The sequence below is a fragment of the Helianthus annuus genome, chromosome 16 (assembly GCF_002127325.2).
Source record: "Helianthus annuus cultivar XRQ/B chromosome 16, HanXRQr2.0-SUNRISE, whole genome shotgun sequence".
Lineage (NCBI taxonomy): Eukaryota > Viridiplantae > Streptophyta > Magnoliopsida > Asterales > Asteraceae > Helianthus > Helianthus annuus.
The window spans coordinates 149030224-149052120 of record NC_035448.2 but is presented as its reverse complement, the minus strand read 5'-3'; the positions used below and the strand labels follow the sequence as shown (position 1 = coordinate 149052120).

The following is a 21897-nucleotide window of genomic DNA, read 5'->3' as shown; positions in this document are numbered from 1 at the left end:
TGATTTAGTGGTTTTTTTTTCAAATTATGATTTTATATTACATATAAAGTATACACACAGGTTATTGGATACAAAAAGAGAGACACTTCATACTTCATCAAGGTACCCTTGCATGACTATAGTATCTGGAACCATTTACCAATGTATTGTTTAATTGTTCATAAATTTATAGTCTTTTTCCTTTTTGCAGCTTCATGTATATGGAGGTGTAAAAGGGTGGGTACGAGAAAAGTTATTCATTTGGAGATAGACATTTATTTGGCCTATTGGTATTTCCTTTTTTAATTTCTACTTTACTATTTTTTTTAAACATATGATGCTTTTGTGTGATTTAATTGATACTATATATAGGCAATATAGATGCAGAGGAAATATTTGAGGAGGTATTGTTTGACAGGATTGGGCAGCAAACTTTAAGGGCTCGGATGTTTTCAACCCGCGCAAAAGATTTAAATTGATTGCGTTTATCTATACTATCGTACAAAGCATTTCACAAGGGTTCCAACCAAATTTAAATAATTGCAACATATTATGCTTATAGTACAACAACTCAATGAAGTTAGTAAAGGGAATTAGTCTTTCTACATGAGTATAAATTAATAAATACAATTAAATTGATAACTTTATAAATTAAGTATTGTTAAATTACTTGATAAAGAATTAAATCATTTGACTTAGTTGAACATCATCACCTTCCTCATATTTACATTGCTTTTCCATTTCAAGTTCTCCGTAACCGATTACTTGATTGAATTTTATAATTAAGTCATTATTATTTGGTTTAGTAATTGCTACACATCATACAAATAAGATTACAACCTTTTTTGCAATTTTATCAGATAGTTGATAGTTGATGAACATCATATGAAATAAAAATAAAAATAAATAATAATAATAATAATAATAATAATAATAATTAAATATAAAAAAACTTAATCAACGTTATTATGAATTTAATTATAACTATAAATGGTTTTAAAACTTAAAAGATGCTAACCAATTAGAAACGAAAATTACTAAAAGGTAATTTCATGGGGTATTATTATCTATAATACCTAATAATTGCAACAATAATGATTAAATAATGAACTTAATTACAGATGGTTTAAAACTCAAAAGAATGCTCTTTGCATCTTACCTCAAGTCTCATGGAATAAGGTTCAAATGATAACCATTGCATAATTAGGAACCACTTTTTAGCCCTTGGATCGTATTTTGATGGTTGAGACCTTTAAGTGCAATATCTATATCTCTAAGATGAAGATAATGTATGGTAATGAAGATTTGGAGCAGCAAGAGGTAAAAACAGCCCGAATTTTTCCTTTTATAAATTCGATTTGATTCGTGAGTGTTAGTGTGTGTGTTTATATTGATTAGGGTTTCATCAAATGCAATGTGAGGGTTTCCAATCGGTGTTTATACAAATAATATAGAACCCAATTTTTATGTATGTGTATGTAGTGTGTAGTATAGGGTCTTGCTTACCTCATTCAAGGAATAACAATGAAAGACAGGGGTCATTGATTTCGAAAAACTCCGCCCCTTTGTTCGCCTTCTTCCTGATTTTAAGTTACGGTGAGTCAATTTCCTTTTTTCTGATTCTAATCGATTAAGAACTATACGTGATTAACCAACGAATTGTGGTAGATTTTATGTTTCTATTGCAGTATTTGGATTGAATTGACTGTTGCAATTTAATAATCGTCAGTTATAGTTCGTTTTTTGAATATAGAGAAACACTGACTTATTTAAGGTGCTTGATTTGGGTGAATAGTAGCAATATAAACTGCTATTGTAATTTGGTGTGATATTCAATTCAATATCAGCAACCTAATCAAATTGTTCCCTAAACATAGAGTAAATGTGTTCACCAGCAAGGTAATAATATGTACTAATTTTCAATTATAAGAGACTTCTAATAAGGAAATATAGCTATTAGGTTATGTCAAGGTAAGCATAGTTTATAAAGAATATGTTGCAGAATAAAGTTAATACAACATTTTAGTAATAAATAATAAACTGCTTTCTTATCTATAAAAGGGAACAAAACCTGCAATTTGACTTTTAGATGTCAAAACTGAATTTATATGTATATGTGTATGTAGTATAATATATATATATAACATCTATTTTACACCATCTAAAACAATGAAAAAGAAAAAATAAAAATAAAAAAATTTGAAAACTATGACGTCTTTTGAAGAGGGTTGAGAAACCACACGTCCATAGAATTGAAGTTTTGTGAGACCACATGTGGTGGGGCGCAAACCTCTCTCAAAGCGTCTTAAAAACGCGGGGGAACACTGTACCCTCGGGCGTTTTGGGCCTTTTTTTTGACTGGTAGTGCTACCACAAAGCGCCGAACGAGGAGTGGACTTTGGTCAAAATAACCATGGTCAAACGGCTAACTTTAAAAAAAACCGGTTTTTGTTTTAAAAATCTATACTATATTCGCACTTTCGTACCGTGTCACGCACTATCTATATCAGTCGTCGTTCCAGGAAAAAACAATAACTATTATGCATGTCGTGCATCGCACGGGTGTTCCCCCTAGTACTAATAGAAAATTAAACAAGTGAAATAAATAACTCTACTTAAGAGTTTGTCACTATATGTAGAATTTAATATTACTCACTAAATTTCCATTCATCACATTTAAAAAATTTTCGACAATAAGTAATGTAACGAACTGAACCAATACATACTATCAAATTCTCGCACATATAAATAATGTAACGAACTGAACCACTAATAACACCAACTACGTTCTGTCTCTTTTATTTCTGCTGTACTTCCAGCTGTGTGCTGGTTTGTTGTGTTATTGAATTTGTCGCCATTTAAAAAATGAAAAAAAAAAAAACCAATTACGTTCAAGCAATACTTAAACGACGTCCAACTGTCCAAGCCATTTTATTGTGAATTTCATATACAGTCACCTAACCTTTTTTTGGTTATACCATAAATAAAAGTAATTCTTATATCGATATGTTTAGTGACTTATTATTCCTAGTCATATGTTTTGGTGACTTATTAATATGTGTGCGTAAATCATATTATTCCTAGTCATACGTTTTGGTGACTTATTAATATGTGTGTAAATTATATAGAAGTAAATGTGGTTAATAATTATTACGAACTGGGCAGCTGCAAGATTTAAGAGATAATTATCTACATATTTTATAAATTTGACTTAAAAGTTTGGTTACACCTACATGGTTGTTAGGCTATACGGCACGGAGTGGCGCCACTCTCCACATCATCTTGATAAAGTCCTTAACATTGTCCTAAGGGCGTCAAAGGGGGGGGGGGGGGGGGCGCTCCAAAGGAGCTCTCTTGAGAAGAATGGTGGACATGAAAGAGGAGTGAAGTTTGGACCCCATTTTGCAGCTTTGATGGCCAATAAGAACCATTTATTTAAAAGTGGGACGCTAAAACGTTTTACTCCACACCGTTTAGTCTTATCAAAATAAGCTAAATAAACACCATGGTAACTTTTTGTAGTTATAATAATGAGTGTTGTAGACTTTGTTAGTTGAAAGAAATTATTTGTTACCCTTAAGGTAGTTGAGGGAGTTGGATTACTAATTGCAAGAGCTATGAATACTTTTTTGACCAAGTGTCGTTAGCCATCCATATATGTATCTTTTTTTAATGGCGTTGACTTTATTGTAAGAAAGTAACGTTCTTGGGAAAATGGCATTGATATTGTAAGAAAGTAGGACCCTTAGATATAGGTTATAACATATTTTTCCTTTTGAATATATTAGTTCATTATAAACGGAAGCTAATTTGACAAATGTGTAAGCCAAAATTGAGTAAAAGATAGCTATTTTGTATAAAGTTCGATTCACACAAGGAGGGTTTTTTTATATTTATTGGGTTTCCTCCTGAATTGTTGTATAGAAATTATGCCTAGTGAAGATGAATATGATCGAGTGGTTCTACTGGTAGCACGATGATACTCCAGTGGTCTATCAATGATCCAAATTTGGTTAATTTTCCGTTCAAAAAGAAAAAATCAATCCCCCAATAACATTATATCTACAAGTTTTGGAAAATATCTTCTACAACTGGTTTAAAATCAAATCCTATAAATCGGTGGACTTTAATGAAAAAATAAGTAACGTTTAATATGGAGACCCACCCACAAATACTATTTTTATAACACTTTCAGTTTACAAATAAATTAAAATTGATCATAAAATCTATGTAACTATAAAATGTTTAAGCTAAGCAAATTTAAACACTTAAAGATAAAAAAGTACCAAAAAAGAATCGTTTAAAACTAGATTAATGAAATTATCATCTCTTGACTTGATGATTCATGTTCATATGGGCCGAGCATAAAGAAAAGCCCACTTCAAAGGCCCATATACAGAGGGACTACAAAAGTAGATATCCAATAAGTAAACTGGAGGACGGAGGTTACAACTTACAAATGTTGATGCATTTTTTCATATAACTAGTTTTTTACCCACGTCGCGCGTTGCGACGACAACCTAGCGTTTGTAACTTCGTGTCACACCTCTAGCACCCTCCAACCAGTAGATCTGCAACACAAAAACCTCCTCGATTAGCGCGCGGACTGTTTTGAAAAATAATTATTGAAGTAGTTATCTATAAAAAGATTTTAAAAATAATATAAAAGTGTTTACGGGTCAATCCAACTTGAGTTGGCATACGTCAACCCGTACTAAACGAATATCCCATTGCCCGACCCAACCTCTTGCGTACTCCGTGATGTGCTGAGTTGACGACATAACGCATGAACGAAACTAAATCAGTCTTTTTTGTGAAATCCTTGATGCCTAACAACCCTTTAAGTTGCTGAAGCGCGATGGTAACGACCGCTCCTCCCATGAAAACCCAATCTGTAAAAAGAGCAACCACCAAAACTATATAAGATTCGAATCAAAACGACAGTTTTTGTTAAAGTTAATATTACCTGAAAAACTCGAGTGCAGCTTGAGTGACTCCAGCAAAGAATGTTGCAGTGAAAGCAAGACGTAAATATTCAGGTGTATTTGGCTCAACCTCATCTCGTAACAAAGCTCTAAGCTACAGAGAGACCACTGCCACAGGACCGACTGCAATATCTCTCGAGCTACCCATGAACGCGTCTATAAGAGGCGGAACAAAACTGGAGTCTACCTATACTAACAGCTCCAATAACATCACAGAGACACAGCCACAAAGACAAGTAGCTGCTCATTTCAGTAGCTTTAATGTTTATTAGACCTAAAACTCATGAAAATATTCTTGTTTATCAATAGCTTTATCAAGAATTGGGTCAAAGTAGGAAAACCAGCAAAGTCAACGACAACCACAAAAGCCATTGCTTTAACCTCAGCTTTGACCAGCAGTGCAAACACTGTGAAAAGGTCACTGTATCATTATTGCTCCCAGGACAAAGAATCTACATAAAAAGCCAATAATTTATCAAGTTTGAAAAAAGTATAAAAAAGTCATCATTTGGCCACATATTTAGCTACAATAATAAAAATAGTACCAAGAAGTGAAGAACATTAATATGTGCATTTACAAGGGGTTCTCGATTGACGAAATGAAGTCAAAGGTCAAGACCACTAACCCATTAGAGCAGTCTTAGCCAGCAAAGCTAATGATGATGGCTCAATTTTCATTTTTGATAATACCTTTTGCGACATTGGCTCTTCAAAGTCGATATCTGGAATATCTTGACTCATATGTGAAAGTATGTTGTCCTCTATAACTTCTTTTGCAAGCATCTGAAATTAACATAAATCGCGTTCTTTATCTTTTAGAGCAAATGACATGCATGAGAAACCGGAAAGAACAACACACCTTTGGATTGCCTCCCACTATAATGCCGGTACCCCTACCAGCCATATTTGTAGATATGGGGATGGCGTACTTTCATCCGGCTTGGGCCACAATTTGAGCCTCTCTGGCAGCATACTGAAAGAAAAAATAACAAATCCTAAGTACGCAAATCAGTTCCGTAAAAAGTAAAAAAAAATTACTGCATTGCTTTCTAAAAGAATAAACCTTTACCGAAAAGAACATTATGATAAACATTCATGGATTTGAAAAGGATATGCTATCATGCTATCGACTTATCAAGTACCTTTTTCACATGGTCAAACACGATTACATCTTCATATAATCCACGATGAATTTGCTGTGATCATGGTAAATTAAAGCCGTTGATACATAAATCGGTCAATGACAACCATTGTCTTCAACATTCCAGAACTACGTAGCACGGATACGGGTACGTGGACGAACCTGGTTCGCCGTCTCTAAACCTCACCCGCCAACCTTTTTTACCCTCCATAAACAATCCACTAACAACCTAAATGCTGATTACACATTTATGAAAACACACCTTGATCTAACATGATCAATTAACATAGATTAAAGGGATATACTTTGAACAGAAAAACAAAAAGTTGCACTCTTTCTCTGAAATCAATTGGTGTTGAAAAGATGACATAAACTATTAGACGCAGATCTAATGAAAGCCGATAAACACAAACAACAACGGAATAAAGTGAAGTGATTATAATAGGATCTGATGTAAGTTGTTGTCAACAAAGAATTAACACCAAATTTACCAATCGATTAACACCTAATCTGTTTTCCTTATCACAAATCAACCAATTCAGCGAAAAGCATACCACAAACACATATGTATCAACACATTTGTAAACACCAGAGAAACATTAAAAATTAAAGACACAATAAAAATAAATATAAGGCTCAGAGTTCCAAAAGAAGCTGGCTGCAAGGTGGGTTGCAGTTCTGTACCTACCATCCACCACCCTTGCCGCGCCATCTTTATCAATGATCTATATGAATTTGATACTCATCACAGCCTAACAACCGTCAGCTTAAACATAGCTAACCACACAAAAATTCCACCAGCAGAAACCCAGTAAGAGAAAGAAAGGTTTGGGGGTTAGAGTTTCAGATTTGCAAGCGGCGGCGATACCGCCGGAGGCGATAGCGGTGGCGATAGTGGAAGTAACCGACAGTGGTCACAGCCAACCACACAAATGAACTTGTAGCTGAGAAAATAACATTCAGGCCTGGAGCTTCTCGTCGGAGTACCAAAAGGGTCATCGGAACCCTAAACTCCACCGTCGCCGCTGCCGTGTCAAACCAAATCCCCTCTGCAGAAAACCTCCGCCTCCTGTAGGCATTCCGGTACCCTAGCCGCCGTCGTGATTAAGTGGCGCTGTTAGATCGGTCGGCCAGAGGGCATGGCCGGCTACAGTCGGTCGGAGGCACAATCGGCCGGAGGCGATGACCGCAGGTAGAGTGACCATCTCTCTCTCACTATTATCTCTCGTTTAAACTGGTTATAAAAAAAACTGACCAAAATATCTAAACTGGTTATACAAAAAACTGACCAAAATAACGTTGCTACTGTTCATTCCGTTCTGTTATTAATATATAGGAGAATTAGTAGAAGTGCGAAACAATTCATCCAGCTACTAATCAAATTATTGTCAGCTACACAACATCAAATTCTATAACTAACCCAGAATGTTGAAAAAATTAATTAAAAATATGATTTTTTTTAATCAATGGACACAGATAGTTAAAAAATTAATTATATACAAGTTGTATAATTAATAATTAATGGGTTCGAGTAGCCTAACCACTAGACCCTAAAGTTTGGTTTAAAAAGAATAAAAACTTCCGAACTTGTGTAAAATTTGAACACATACACTGCCAATTTACCTATTGGTCAATTTAACTAGGTTTATTGTTAATTATTCGACTCGATTTTATTCAATTTAAGTAGGTCCATTGTTAATTATTCGACTCAATTTTATTTCATCACCCAAAGCATCCATTTGAATGTGTAAAAAAACAACCAACAGTGAATTTGAGCCTTATGGATTTAACTTCAACTAAACCAAAATGCTAAGATTATAATTAACCAAATTGATCAGAAAGTTCATAGGAGCCTTCTTTTTTTAGCTGAAATCTTTGCCCGCTTTAAAACATCACATAGAACATCCCTGACTAAATCATGCTTGTCTTTATCCTTGGGTAACTCCTTGCAATAGATCGCATGCTCGCCAAAAGTGGGCATGGCTCATCAACTGAAAACAAAGGGATCCACAGTCGATATGTGTTGGCTCAGTCCTTCAATAAGGATGATATTGAGGTCATTTTCATTAATAGTTAGATCTGGTTTCATTAACTAATGATGATTACAACAAACATTTACGTAATCCCACTCTTGGTCAAATTTAGTCAATTTCCAGTTTTCCACCAAGAGAGGTATTGCAATTATTTATTTATTTTTATTTAGCTACATAATCAAAACTGAACACTAACATATATGATGTTTTTGGGCTTTAAGCATTATCTAGACACAACACCTACTTCAAACTTTCTAAAAGTGGACATTCGAGATGCTTACATAGTGAAGTTCTTTGGATTCCTAGCATTTACATTCTGTTCCCGAGTCTAAAAGTGAACATTCGAGATGCTTACATAGTGAAGTTCTTTGAATTCCTAAAATTTATAACTATGTTATGTTCCCGAGTTTACTTAGCATTCACATCACACCCTCTGTATACAATTTATCTCTTGATTTTAGAGAATAATTTAAAGAAATCATCTAAAACGCCACTCCATCCCACTCTCTATAATAGAGAACAACTTAGAGAAAACAAAAACATATTCGAAGGGTTTTTTGGTTGGGCATTGTTCTCAAATGGTTAAGCAAAGTTGAAGTTAGTATACTTCGTGTATGTTTAATTTCATTCTTGGATGTTCATTGTTCATAGGTCGACTCATGAGTTGTTTCCTTGGCGTCAAAGGGAAGACATGTTTCCTTTATCGCATGTAACTCAAAATTTGTTTCAAGATATTCTCTTAATTTTCCCAAATAAAATGTATGAGAACATTGATCATACATTAACAGTGAAAGATATATTATTAAAGATTTGCATAATCTAATACTAATAAAAGAGTAAGTTTAATGCCACATGGCATTTTTCTATAACAAAGGATTTCACCAAAATGCCATATGGCAATTTATCATGCTACCTTAACCATATAATAAATAATAAGTAAATTAATATAAAGATTATTAAATGATTCAATTTAATATATATCATAAATAATGTTATATTCATGATTATATCTCTTCAATATTTTTAATTCTTAATAACTAATATTAGTTATCTAATTACTTATACTTTAGTATAATATCTCTATTTTAGTAAATAAAAACATACTTATCAAAAAAAGATGGGATAACCAAAAATTTATATACCCATCACTATTTGACGAAACCAAAAATTTAAAACTTATCATGTTTATAATTTGTTATTATCGTTTTCATAAATGTTAAATATATGTATAAACAATATATATATACACACACACTCTTAGATCATGAACTAATTCCATTCTATCTTCTGCGTTGATAACACCTTTTAAAATAAGAAAATATTAATTTGAAATAAAATATACTAATTATTTTGTATTCAAAAACAAAAGTCTTAAGCGCATCATTTAAAATGAGTAGTGTTGTATTTTTTTTTTATTTTGTATATACATATTAGGGTTAGATGTATTCATATCAAAATTTATATTTTATTATGTGTGATGCAAGAAATAATATGAAATATAAAAAATAATTTAAAACTTATAATCGTTATGTCCTTCAAACGCAACCAACCTCAACAATAATATATTTATTAAAAAACTTATTTAAGTTTATATAAATAGGAAACACATTTATTTCCTCAAAGAACTCGATCAACTCTGTGATTATCTTAAAGACTTTTATTTTCTATTGTCAAACCCATGTAATACATGAGTCTATAAACTAGTATTCAATAAAGGAGTATTAAATTTAAAATATCCATCTCTAGATTCTTGATATGCATGGTCAAATTAGAATCCTTAATTAATCATTATAACATCCACTTTCTTTCTAAAATCATATAGATGTAGCCATTTAAATTGATTTTATCGTCTTCTTAGTTAACTTTAATATATATAACTCATGTATCATAAAGTATGTCGAATACCCAAATCCTGTAGTGACGTTAGATGGATCTTCGCTGACGTCAAGAGCCTTTACCTTTGTTGCTGCAAAAGAACAAACCGTTAGCCTCGCCACGGAGGGCCCCGGAGGGGGGATCCGTGACCAAGCTCCGGCGTGAGAATAAGTAAACTTGTCGGAAGAGTTGAGGAGTTTATCCCAATGAGTATGATCACCAGGATGCTTCCTCTAAGGTGTGAATCTAATAAATGTGGTTTATGTGATAAATGCGTGGGAATGTTGGTCGGAAGTTAGTGTGGGAGTAGTAAATGTGAATGTAGTAAATGAGATACCTTGGTTGTCCCTGTGATCGTCGTTTTTCACTCTTATATAACCACCAAAACCATAACCTTCACGTGAGATATTTTGATGGGATAATCCAACGGGTCCTGATGGTCTTTGGGGGGCTCAGACACGTGTCTGACCCCCAACGGTAAGATCATAGCCTTATTTAATGTTTCCGGCGATAAGGTACATTTCCAGCAAGAGATCCTCTTCTAATCAAACATTAAATGTTGCCTGCTTTCTCTGGTCCTTTTTCCCGCTCATAACGGTAACCTTAGTGGGCAAGGTAAACTCTTGTTGGGCTTTTCCTGTTGGGCCCGTGTGATGACAGCCCAAAGCGGGTAAATGGGGCTTCCCATTGGCCCGTCGTCAAGTCATCTTTAGTCCCCGGTTCTGAGTCCCGAGGCTCATGATCCGGGGCTGAATCATAACTGTTCGAAGAGAGGTTTTTCCTTCCTGTGGGCCTACTCCTGGCCAGTTGTAATTAACCGTCCCCACTAGCCATCATTTCGCCGTATACCTATAGCGGGAGTTATCCCCTTAGCAACACGTGCCCTTTTTTTGAATTTTGACGAGACTGATGACAGGACGGTTACCTGCACGTCAGTTATTTCCTTTAAATACCCTACACCCTTTCAAATTTCCTATCTTAATTTTCTGATTCCTTTTCTTCTCCGTCACAATTCCTCTTGATCACCATTCTTTCTCCGATCGTCGTTCTTTTTTCGATTATGAGTCGCTCCGGCCGTTCTGTAATCAAGTCAGTCCTGACGGCAAAGGATTTGAGGTCTTTTGTCGAGACATTTGCCATCCCTGAACAGTTCTCCCCTACCTTGCCGGCTCCTGATGAACCGGCGGTGTTTACGCCAGACGTGATTCCTCTTTATACCCTGGCTTTTTCCTCTTGCGGGGTTCGATATCCTCTCTCCTCTTTCAAAGTCGATCTGCTTCGTCATTTTGGGGTTCACTTCTCTCAGTTGCATCCCTTAGGGTGGATGAGAGTGGTGCACTTCGAGTTGTCTTGTGCTGCTATTTCCGGTGAACCTTCCATTCCTTTGTTCTGCATGTTTTACAAGCTGATCTCAGATGGAGATTGGTTTACCTTTGCCAAGAGACAGAACAATGTGTCAAAACCCTTCATGCCGACTTCCACTTACCCGAAGGATTGGAAAAGTAGGTTTATTTTTGTTTCTGCTGCTATGATGTCGGAATCCCCTTCGCCTAGGGATGTTGATACCCCCATCGAAGATGCTGTTCCTTCCTTATCGGCGAATGAGACCGATCAGTGGAAGCGTATGTATGAGAATCCTACCAGGGCTTTCACTTTTTCCGAGGGTATTTCGGCTATGGGGGGGTTGAGTCCCTCTTAACCTGTTCGTCCCAAAGCTTTCTTTGGTAAAAAAGGTATTTTTCCATCTTGGATCTGCATTTGTTTGTTTTTGTTTCTTTGTATCTGTGTAGTCATCTTTAGTACCTTTCTTTTGCAGAGTTGACTTTGTGGAGGTTGCTTCAGGGAGATTCTAAGGATGTGCAGTTTGTGGTTGATGGTGAAGTTGTTCCGGGTCTGAGTCGGAGTGGGGCAGTGTCAGTTACCGGGGGATCTGCCCAGGTTGGGGGTTCTATCACCGTGGGGGGTGATGAGGGGAACCCTTCTGATGAGGAGGAAAGTTCCCCTGACCTTCCCCCTGTTCAACATTCTAGTCAAAGCGATGATGAGGATCTGGAGATTCGTTTAGTTCGCAAGAGAAAATCTGCAAGTCCTCAGCCAGCCCCCGCTCCCCGTGATATTCGTCAAAGACTCCGAAGTGCCAGTGGGCAGAAGCTCCCCCTTCCTTCAAAAGTTGCTTCTGAGCGTCCCCCTGTTGGGGTCAAGGGTTCCTTGTCCAAACATCTGAGGTCTTCAAGCCTTGTGAGTGCACCTTTGCTGGTGGGTCCTTTCTCATCTTTGTTTATTCTGTTTCATCTTTGTTTGATTTCTGATGTTTCTTTTGGTGTAGGGGAGTTCTCGTGATCCCATAGAGATCACTACTGGTCCCTCATCTTCCCGGGTACGGGACAAAACCCCGGAAGTAGGCCTGGCTCATTTTACCTCAGCTTTTGAACTCTCCCCTCTTCATGCTACAGGGACCAACAAGCTCACTGAGCCTGAGGGTCTCACCCGTCGGTCCCCTTTGGCTCCTTTGTTTGCTGACGCTATTCCCCTTACCTATGTTCCCAAATGGAAAGTTTCTCATTCTTCAGTGATAGGGACTCCTGAGGCCGCTAGGGACTTTCTTACTCATGTTGTTCCTCCCTCACATAAATTTGTGAACTCTGCTTTGAGGGATGATCTTTTCGAGGATCAGTACATCATGTCCCTTTGTGAGAGCTTTTTCAGGGGTGCTGGTATGTTGCAGAGGATTGATGATCTGAGGAGGGCGAATGAAGGGCTCAAGGCTGAGCTTAAGGCTTCCCAATCTGTTGCTGCCGGACTTAGGTGCCAAGTGGTTGAAGCTGAGAGGAATTTGCAGGAGGAGAAGGTATACAATCCTTCCTCCTCCCCTCCCCTCCCCTTCTTTTTTTTCTGACTTTTTGTCCAGGGGCTGGGGCCATGCTGGAGAAGAAGGAGCGAGCCTGGGAGGAAGAGATGTCGGCGCTGGTGGGGGAGAAGGAAGAGTTGGCTGCTGAGTTGAAGTATTTGAGGGAAGTTGGCTCCGTTTCCCAGGAGCAACTTAACACCATGTATGCGGACTATGGGGTAACTTCTGATGACAATCAGCGGTTGGCAAAGGAAAAGCATTGGCTAATTACTGAAGGTTTTGGAGCCTTCCTTGCTGCTATTGCCCAGTCGGAGGATTTTAAGAGAGGTTTAGAGGAGATATACAGGGCTTACCGGGATGTTGGCTACCAGGCCGGTCTGAAGGATGGTTATGCTTACTCTGCTCAGGGTCTAGGCAGAAAAGAGAATCCGTTGTACAACTCCAAAGCTAAGAAGAAGTTGTCCAAGTTGGATGAGGAGTTTGGAAGCAAGACCCCTGCTATCCTGAAGAAAATCCTGGAGCATCCCTTAATATCGATTGACGAGTTAAAAGCCCTGTTTTCCTCTGTTGGCCCTTCCTCTCCACCATCTTTGTCTGGGGGTGCCCCCAAGTGATTTCTGAACATTTATTTACTTCGATATGGTTGTAACTTAACTACTTGCCTTAGGATACTTTTAAACTTTTGGTGTTTGGGGGCCTTTGTGTGGGGGCCCTCCCTGGTAGCTAATCATGTAGTTTATGCTCTTGTGTTGTTGCCCTGTTATTTGCATGCTTTTTGTTATGTTTGTTGCTTTGCAGGGGCTTTTGCTTAGGATCAAGACAGTGTTCTTCCTGGGGACTTTTGGACCATTTTACAAGAGGTTGAGCTTTGGTTCTTTTGGTTGAACTTGTCGTGCTTTGTTGTTTTGTAGTTCGGCCAAAGTTATTGAGGCTTTTCTTTGTACATTTGCTTTGTAAATGAATGAAACATGATTTCTTTTTGCAGTTTAGTTTACAAAGATATATTGTGTTAGTGGTTTGTCTAGTAAACATGGATTGTCTGTTCGAGGCCAATCACTGGACAAGTTTATAATGTGAGATTATGTTTTTGGTTTGCTTTTTTGTCCGTTTTCTTTGGGTTAGCTAGACCCTTTTGCCCCACGGCCGGGCTTTTGGCATGTTTGACATGCTTTATACACATGTGTTTGCCTGTTAGTTAGGTTTTATGGTGTTTCTAGGCACGTCTGCCTAGGTATAATACCCGTTACTTTGTCAAAAGAGGACACATTGACTGTCCGTTTTTCATTCACTTCTTAGGGATTAGACTTCCCAGCATTAATTGTTACAAAAGATCTGTCTCTAGGGGGACCCCAGATTGATAGTTAAATGTTACAAAAGTGGCTCTTGGCCATTTTTCCTAGGGGCAGACCCCTCACATATAATATTTCCTTAGCTGCATGAGGTTCCATGTTCTGGGAACCTCCTTGCCTTCGAGTGTTTCCAATTTGCAGCTCCCTTTGTCGTTTGCCCATATGACTCGGTAAGGTCCTTCCCAGTTGGGGCCTAGCTTTCCGGTGCTTTTCTGCAAGCTGCCTTCATTTGCTCTTAGGACTAGATCCCCTGGGACGAGGTTGAGCTTTTTCATCTTGGCGTTGTAATAACTTTCCAGCTGCCTCTTGTACTTGGCCTCCCTGATTGCTGCTATTTCTCTTCTTTCTTACAAGAGATTCAAGTTCATCCTGAGGTCTTGTTCATTCTCCTCCTCCCGGAGCCTCATTCGGGCAGTTGGGGATCCTATCTCAGCTGGGATGACAACCTCTGTCCCGTAGGTTAGGCTGAAAGGAGTCTCCCAATTGCAACTTTTAGGAGTGGTCCTGTATGCCCATAACACGAATGGTAATTCCTCCAGCCATCCCTTTTGTTTTCTCCCGAGTCTTCCCTTTATTCCCTTGATGACACTTTGATTAGCTCTTTCTACCAATCCATTACTTTGGGCATGGGTGACGTAGTTAAATACTTGTTGAATGTGCATCTGCTCGCACCATGGCTTAAAAGGTCTTCCAGCAAATTGGACGCCATTATCGCTCACCAGTTCCTTTGGGACCCCATATCTGCAGATGATGTTGTCTAATACGAACCGCCTCATCTGTTCCCCAGTTATTTTTGCCAAGGGATTCGCCTCGATCCACTTGGTAAAATAATCGATGGCCACTACCACATACTTGACCCCTCCTGGACCTTCCGGGAATGGCCCGATTATGTCGATAGCTCACTTTTGGAAGGGCCAGGACGTTGAGACTGGTATCATGGGGTGTTTGTTTGGTGGGTCATTGGTGCATGTACCTGGCAATTATCACACCTCTTGATCTCCTCGGATGCTGTTTCATACATTCGCGGCCAATAGAACCCCGCATTCATTGCCCTTGTTGCATTCGTCCTTGGCCCCGAATGCATTCCACAAATCCCTTCATGCATCTCCCTAATCACATACTCAGCTTCTTCCGTATCGACACATTTCAGGGATGGACCTAGGTATGATCTTCGATACAACTCCCCATTAATCAGCTCATACTGCAGGGCCTTGACCCTTACCTTTCTGGCTGCCCAGTCTCCCTCGGGCAGTGTTCTGTCTCTGAGGAATTATATGATCGGTGTCATCCATGTTTCCTGCACATTCTCAATTACAGTTACCTCCTTCGTTTTGAGGGAAGGGGAGGTCAGGAATTCCACTTTGACTTCTCTTGCTAGGTGGTCGAATGCCACCGAGGACAATTTACTGAGGGCATCAGATTTTCTGTTTCTTCCTCGGGGGATGTATTCTAATTTGAAAGTTTTGAATGCCTTGGCTGTTTCCTTTACTTTCGCCACGTACTGAGCCATGGTGTTGTCTTTGACTTCATACTCTCCTTAGTACTGTTTAACCACCAGTTGTGAATCGGTACTAGCTTCCACATGCCTTGCTTTCATTTTTTTGTGCCAGCCTCATTCCTTCTAAGAGGGCCTCATACTCCGCAGTGTTGTTGGTGTTCTCGAAGTCCAGTCTTATGGCGTAGGTCAGCTCAATCCCTTTGGGGCTTATCAATGTGATGTCTGCTCCGCTACCTTCTTCACTAAAGGCCCCGTCGGTGAGTAACTTCCACACAGCCTCGTCCTCCTTTTCTCTTTCTTCTTTCTCCAAGGCTTCCCATTTTAAAAGTTCCCTATCTTCATCCTCAGGGACTTCTGCTAAAAAGTCGGCCAGTATCTGCCCCTTCATGGCCGTCCGGGGCTTAAATTCTAAAGAGTGTGTCCCCAACTCCACAGCCCATTTAGCCAACCGCCCTGACAACTCCGGCCTTCTGAGTACCTTCTAGAGAGGTTGATCAGTCATCAAGGTAATCTTGTGCCCTTGGAAGTACCTCCTGAGTCTCTGGGATGCGAAAACAAGGGCTAATGCCAGCTTCTCCAGGGGCATATAGCGTTCCTCGGGGCCTTTAAGTGTTCTGCTGATTAAATATATATGGGGATCTGCTTCCCTACCCGTTCTACCATCATGACCGCACTTATGGTCGTTTTCGAGGCGGACAAATATAGGAGCAGGAGTTCTCCGGGTACTGGGGTGGCCAATGTCGGGAGCTTGCAGATGTAAGTTTTCATTTCTTGGAAGGCAGGCTCCGCCTCTGTGGTCCATTTGAACCTGTTCGTTTGAAGGCAGTCCTTCAACACTTTCATGAAAGGGAGAGTCCTGTCGGCTACCTTTGATAAGAAACGGTTTAGTGCTATTAACCTCCCGTTCAGTTGTTGAATATCTTTCAGGGACCTGGGGGACCGCATTTCAGCCACAGCTTGAGTTTTCTCCGGGTTAGCTTTGATTCCTCCTTTAGTGACCACTACCCCTAGGAAACTCCCTTCCTCTACCCCAAAACAGCACTTTCCGGGGTTTAATTTCATATTCACATCTTGCATAGTGTGAAGGGTCTCAGCTATGTCATCTATCATGGCCATTTCTGTCAAGCTTTTGATAACAATGTCATCAACGTATACCTTCAAGTTCCTTCCCCGTTGTTCCCTGAATAGGGTGTTCATGAATCTCTGGTATGTGGCCCCAACATTTTTAAGACCGAAGGGCATCTTGGTATAGCAGAATGTCCCTTCGTCTGTGATGAAGGCGGTTTTCTCTTCATCCTCTATTGACATCTGGATCTGATGGTATCCCTTATAGGCATCCAGGAAGCATTTCTTGGGGTACTGAGACAAAGAGTCTACATGGACGTCTATTTCTGAGAGGGGGTAACATTCCTTAGGACATGCTTTATTTAGGTCCTGGAAGTTGATGCACATCCTCCATCCCCCGTCTTTCTTTTGAACCATGACCGGATTGGCGACTCAGGACGGATACTTTACTTCTCTGACTATTCCTGCCCTGAGCAGTTTTCTGGTTTCCTCACAAGCAGCTCTTCTTTTGTTGGGTCCCATGCTTCGCTTTTTCTATCTTACTGGTTTCGCCCATGTGTAGGTGTTGAGTCGGTGTTCGGTTAGGCTCCTGGGGATTCCTATCATGTCTCCGTGTTGGAATGCAAACACATCTATATTGAGGAGAAGCAGCTCCTTTAGGGCACTCTTGCATTTGTCACTTAAGTGACTTCCTACTTTGATCGTTTGTTCTGGGAATCTATCGCAAAGGACCCACTCCTCTATTCCCTCTTTCCGGGGCCTCTCAGATGCTTCTCCTTCGGATACGGAGGAAATTACTTCATAAGCGGACTTTACCCAGGCTAAACCCTTCGGTGTTTGAAACACTAAAGCTCCGTGAGGGGTGGATGCCTGTGCTTGTAGGCCCCCGATTCCAGGTCTTCCTAAGATTGCGTTGTACTTTGAGGGTGTCCGAACCACTATGAAGGTCAGGTTTATTGTTCGAACCCGATCCCCTACCCCAACTGTGAATGGGAGCCTGATTTTTCCGAGGGGGTGCGATACACTGTTGTTGAATCCCACTAAAGGGATGGAGTCTTCCTCAAGCCGATCTATTACATCTCTGTCAAATCTGAGGAAACAATGCTCGTATATTACTTCAACACCGGATCCTCCGTCCACATGTATTCGGGACACTTTGTGGCCAGCTATTATGGCTGAGATGTTGAGGGGAAGTCGTTGCACTTCGTTTTCTTCCAAGTGTGGCATAAGGATGGGAACTTTCATGCAGTCAGGGGAGCCCAGAATTCTGGCCTTTACACTCCGGGTGGTATCGAATTCATTCCTCCTTCTAATCATATCCACATCTGCCCTCCCAGGCTCCCTTACATCTCTTCCCTTGCGATCCCCTCCCCCCTCCTTGATTTCCTTAACCAAGTGGGCCAGCCTTCCCGTTTTCACTGCAGCCTCTATCTCTCTCTTCAAATACATGCAGTCATCAGTTTTACGCCCAAAGCCTTTGTGGAAGTCGCAATACTCGTTTGGTTGTGCCTTTGGCCCAGGTTTTATGGGTGGTGGCCTTGGGAAGGAGTTCTTTACCCTCTCAGTGGCCAGTATCTCGCTGGGGGTTTTGGTGAGAGGGGTGAAATTATCAGAGTAAGGAGGGGGACCTCTCCCCCGAGGTCTATATGGGGAGTATGAAGGCCTTGCTCTGTCGTCCAACATTCTATCAAAAGTGGGTTTTCTAGAATAAGGTGTACCTTTGTCAGGAGGATTTGCAGCTGGGGTGACCTTTCGAGGCGTGACGTCCGTCTCCTTGGCTTTGCTGACTGTGTGTTTTCCTCTGACAAAGGCTCTGACCCTGTCCATGAGGTTATCGAACGAGTGAGGGAACTCCTCTCCCAGTTTCTCACATAGTTGTGCATGCTTTAGCCCGTTTATGAAACTGCTGATCTTCATGACCTCCGGGACATCTTTGATGTTCATGCTCTCTTTGACAAACCTCTCCATATACTGGTCGATTCGTTCGTTGTCCCTCTGCCTTATGTGTAGGATCTCATTTGGATTTTTGACCACCTTTCTTTGCTGACCAAAGTTCCTGAGAAATTTCTCGCTTAGCTCCTCGTAACTGTTGACCCCCCCCCCCGGGGGAAGGCTGTCAAACCAGAGTCGGGCTCCCTCCGTTAAAGTTTGTACAAACATGTGGCACCATACAGGCATGGGCCATCGCCCCAGTTGTCCCGCTCCCCTGAAGGCATGGAGGTGATCTTCGGGGTCTCTTGTCCCGTCATAACGGTCAAAGTTTGGGGGTAGCTTTGTCTTGGGGGGCATCGGTGCTTCTGCAATTCTCCGTGTGAACTTTGAGACCTCAGCTAAATCGCGTGGTAGATAGGGTTGATCCAGGCCATCATCATTTTGGTTATCCCTTTCCTTTCTCTTCTCCTTTGGCTTTTTTCCTACGATGAGATCTTCCCTTTCTTCTGAAGACATTTGTCTAAGGGCAGTCATGAATGTTTACAGTGGGTCACCACTGTTGCTTTTGTTTTGAAGGTCTGTCCCTTCCTGGTTGGAGGGTGTGTCAAAGGAAACCCTAGCCCTGAGGCTGTTGAGCTTTTCTTGTCTTTCTAAATCTTCGAGACATTTTGTTAACTTTTCTCTATGCATGGCCACAAAATCTGGAGTGCTGTGTTCCGTTCTTTCCGGGTTTTCCACCTGGTTCTCGTTGCTTTCTTCATGAGTTATGTCTTCTACTGTGACCCGATCCGGATCATTCTGTGTCGTCTGGGTGATACGTGAGTTGGGTGGGGTTGCCATGTTGTTGTTGGTGAGGTAAGCTACTCTTAACGTCGGAGTTTGATGTGGGAACACCGGTCAGGCTGATGTCCCATGGATGGCGCCAATGTCGAATACCCAAATCCCGTAGTGACGTTAGATGGATCTTCGCTGACGTCAAGAGCCTTTACCTTCGTTGCTGCAAAAGAACAAACCGTTAGCCTCGCCACGGAGGGCCCCAGAGGGGGGATCCGTGACCAAGCTCCGGCGTGAGAATAAGTAAACTTGCCGGAAGAGTTGAGGAGTTTATCCCAATGAGTTTGATCACCAGGATGCTTCCTCTAAGGTGTGAATCTAATAAATGTGGTTTATGTGATAAATGCGTGGGAATGTTGGTCGGAAGTTAATGTGGGAGTAGTAAATGTGAATGTAGTACATGAGATACCTTGGTTGTCCCTGTGATCGTCGTTTTTCACTCTTATATAACCACCAAAACCTTAACCTTCACGTGAGATATTTTGATGGGATAATCCAACGGGTCCTAATGGTCTTCGGGGGGCTCAGACACGTGTCTGACCCCCAATGGTAAGATCATAGCCTTATTTAATGTTTCCGGCGATAAGGTACATTTCCAGCAAAAGATCATCTTCTAATCAAACGTTAAATGTTGCCTGCTTTCTCTGGTCCTTTTTCCCGCTCATAACGGTAACCTTAGTGGGCAAGGTAAACTCTTGTTGGGCTTTTCCTGTTGGGCTTTTTCTGTTGGGCCCGTGTGATGACAGCCCAAAGGGGGTAAATGGGGCTTCCCATTGGCCCGTCGTCAAAGTATATAATAAAAAAGATGGTACCCGGTACATTAAATAACTTTTAAATATATTTGCGTGTAATATATATAAATAAAAAAAGTTTTTTTTTTCTATTCTTTAGTTACAAGAATAAAAAAAAAAAAAAAAAAAAACACTGTCCGTATACACATGTATTGAACTCTTGAAAAAGAAAGTATCCTGTATCTCCGTGAATATTCAGCATCAATTATCTTTCATATAACGTTCAAATCAAAACAATTAATCAAGTGATGGTCCAATTGAAGGACACGTATTGAGATTAAGACAATTTGCAAAATTCACGAGGTTGTCATGGACGTCTAATTGAATGTCAGCTAGGATGATATTTAATACAACAGATTCCCAGCATCTAAGTATTTTTTTTTTTTTAACAGCGAAATTCTATGATTTATACAACAGGTCTAGCATATGCTGTAAAAACTCAAAAAGTGTCAATACAAGAAAGGAAAAACGAAACACACCAACCACCCCCATAACCCAAACTAAGGCCATGTGTAGTCATAAAGCCCCTTGTGGGGCGTTATGCGACACGTGTCGTGCCACGTCATACGGGGGCTTTATGGGGCGTTATATCATTAGAGTCCGTAGTCATAAAGCCCCTACCCATCATTACCTATTTAATAATTTTCAATTTTATTAATTAATTATAAAAAACCCTGCTTAAATTTGATTGGTCCAAATTTTGAAAACTTCCCCCATACCAGCGCTATATAGATCGCGCTCCCCCACTTTTTTTGCCTCATAACGCTGCCCGTAATGGTGTGCGAGGCGTTATGAGGGCGTTATAAGAGAAAAGGGCACCATATAAAGCCCCACTACGCATTACCTAAGAAATAACGTCTCTAACATTAAAGTCCGCCCATCTACCCCAATCCAGCTTATCAAACTTAGACCGACTTTTTAACCAAAGATACGCATCAGCTTTAATATCCTCCACCACCACATTCCCGGATAACAGCACCCCATTAAACTCCTTCTCATTGCGAGCCTTCCAAATATGCCACATGATTGATTGAAAAATAAGATTGATAACCTTCTTCCAAACCTTAGATCCTTTCCTTCCTATAGCTTCCTTGCATGAACCAAACTCCACATCAACTGGCAGCTTGACCCAAGCCAATATATTCCACCAGATGGACTTCGACAAAGTGCACTTACACACCAGATGCTCAACCGATTCGGCTTGGTCTTCATATATCAAACATAGAGGATTTTGAATGCAAACTCCTCTCTTGATAAGCTCTTCCTTAACCGGAATTCTATTCAGCACTGATCTTCATACAAAAAGATTAACCTTCGGCGGGACCCAACAATTCCAAAACGGCCATTTAACAATTCCAAAACGGTCATCTAAGTATCTAACAATTATTATTATTATTAATATTATTATTACTATTATTACTACTACTACTATTATTATTATTATTATTATTATTATTATTATTATTATTATTATTATTATTATTATTATGCCAACAAGTATTTAACAATTGTTAGACTAGTTCTTTCCTATGCTTAAATAAATTTCTGTATACAAAAGGTGTATAAA

At 39.8% G+C, this 21897-nt stretch overlaps 2 protein-coding genes and 2 long non-coding RNA genes across 4 annotated transcripts; 1 reads left to right on the top strand and 3 right to left on the bottom strand.

Moving 5' to 3' along the window:
* Positions 1 to 206: 206 nt before the first annotated feature.
* Positions 207 to 586, top strand: LOC118488137. The gene is made up of 2 exons (XR_004883961.1): positions 207 to 269; positions 352 to 586. It is a non-coding gene; the product is annotated as an uncharacterized LOC118488137 (long non-coding RNA).
* A 3676-nt stretch (positions 587 to 4262) lies between these two features.
* LOC110916501 lies at positions 4263 to 7404 on the bottom strand. Its single transcript, XR_002579808.2, has 5 exons — positions 6107 to 7404; positions 5824 to 5937; positions 4946 to 5747; positions 4656 to 4871; positions 4263 to 4550 (listed from the first exon to the last, which is right to left on the bottom strand). It is a non-coding gene; the product is annotated as an uncharacterized LOC110916501 (long non-coding RNA).
* Positions 7405 to 17307: 9903 nt separating this feature from the next.
* LOC118488262 lies at positions 17308 to 19239 on the bottom strand. The gene has a single exon (XM_035985534.1). It carries the CDS (start codon positions 19237 to 19239, stop codon positions 17308 to 17310), a length of 1932 nt encoding a protein of 643 aa, XP_035841427.1.
* A 1935-nt stretch (positions 19240 to 21174) lies between these two features.
* On the bottom strand, positions 21175 to 21676 carry LOC110919757. The gene is made up of 2 exons (XM_022164016.1): positions 21643 to 21676; positions 21175 to 21536 (listed from the first exon to the last, which is right to left on the bottom strand). Exons 1-2 carry the CDS (start codon positions 21674 to 21676, stop codon positions 21175 to 21177), a joined length of 396 nt encoding a protein of 131 aa, XP_022019708.1.
* Between the last annotated feature and the right edge of the window lie 221 nt (positions 21677 to 21897).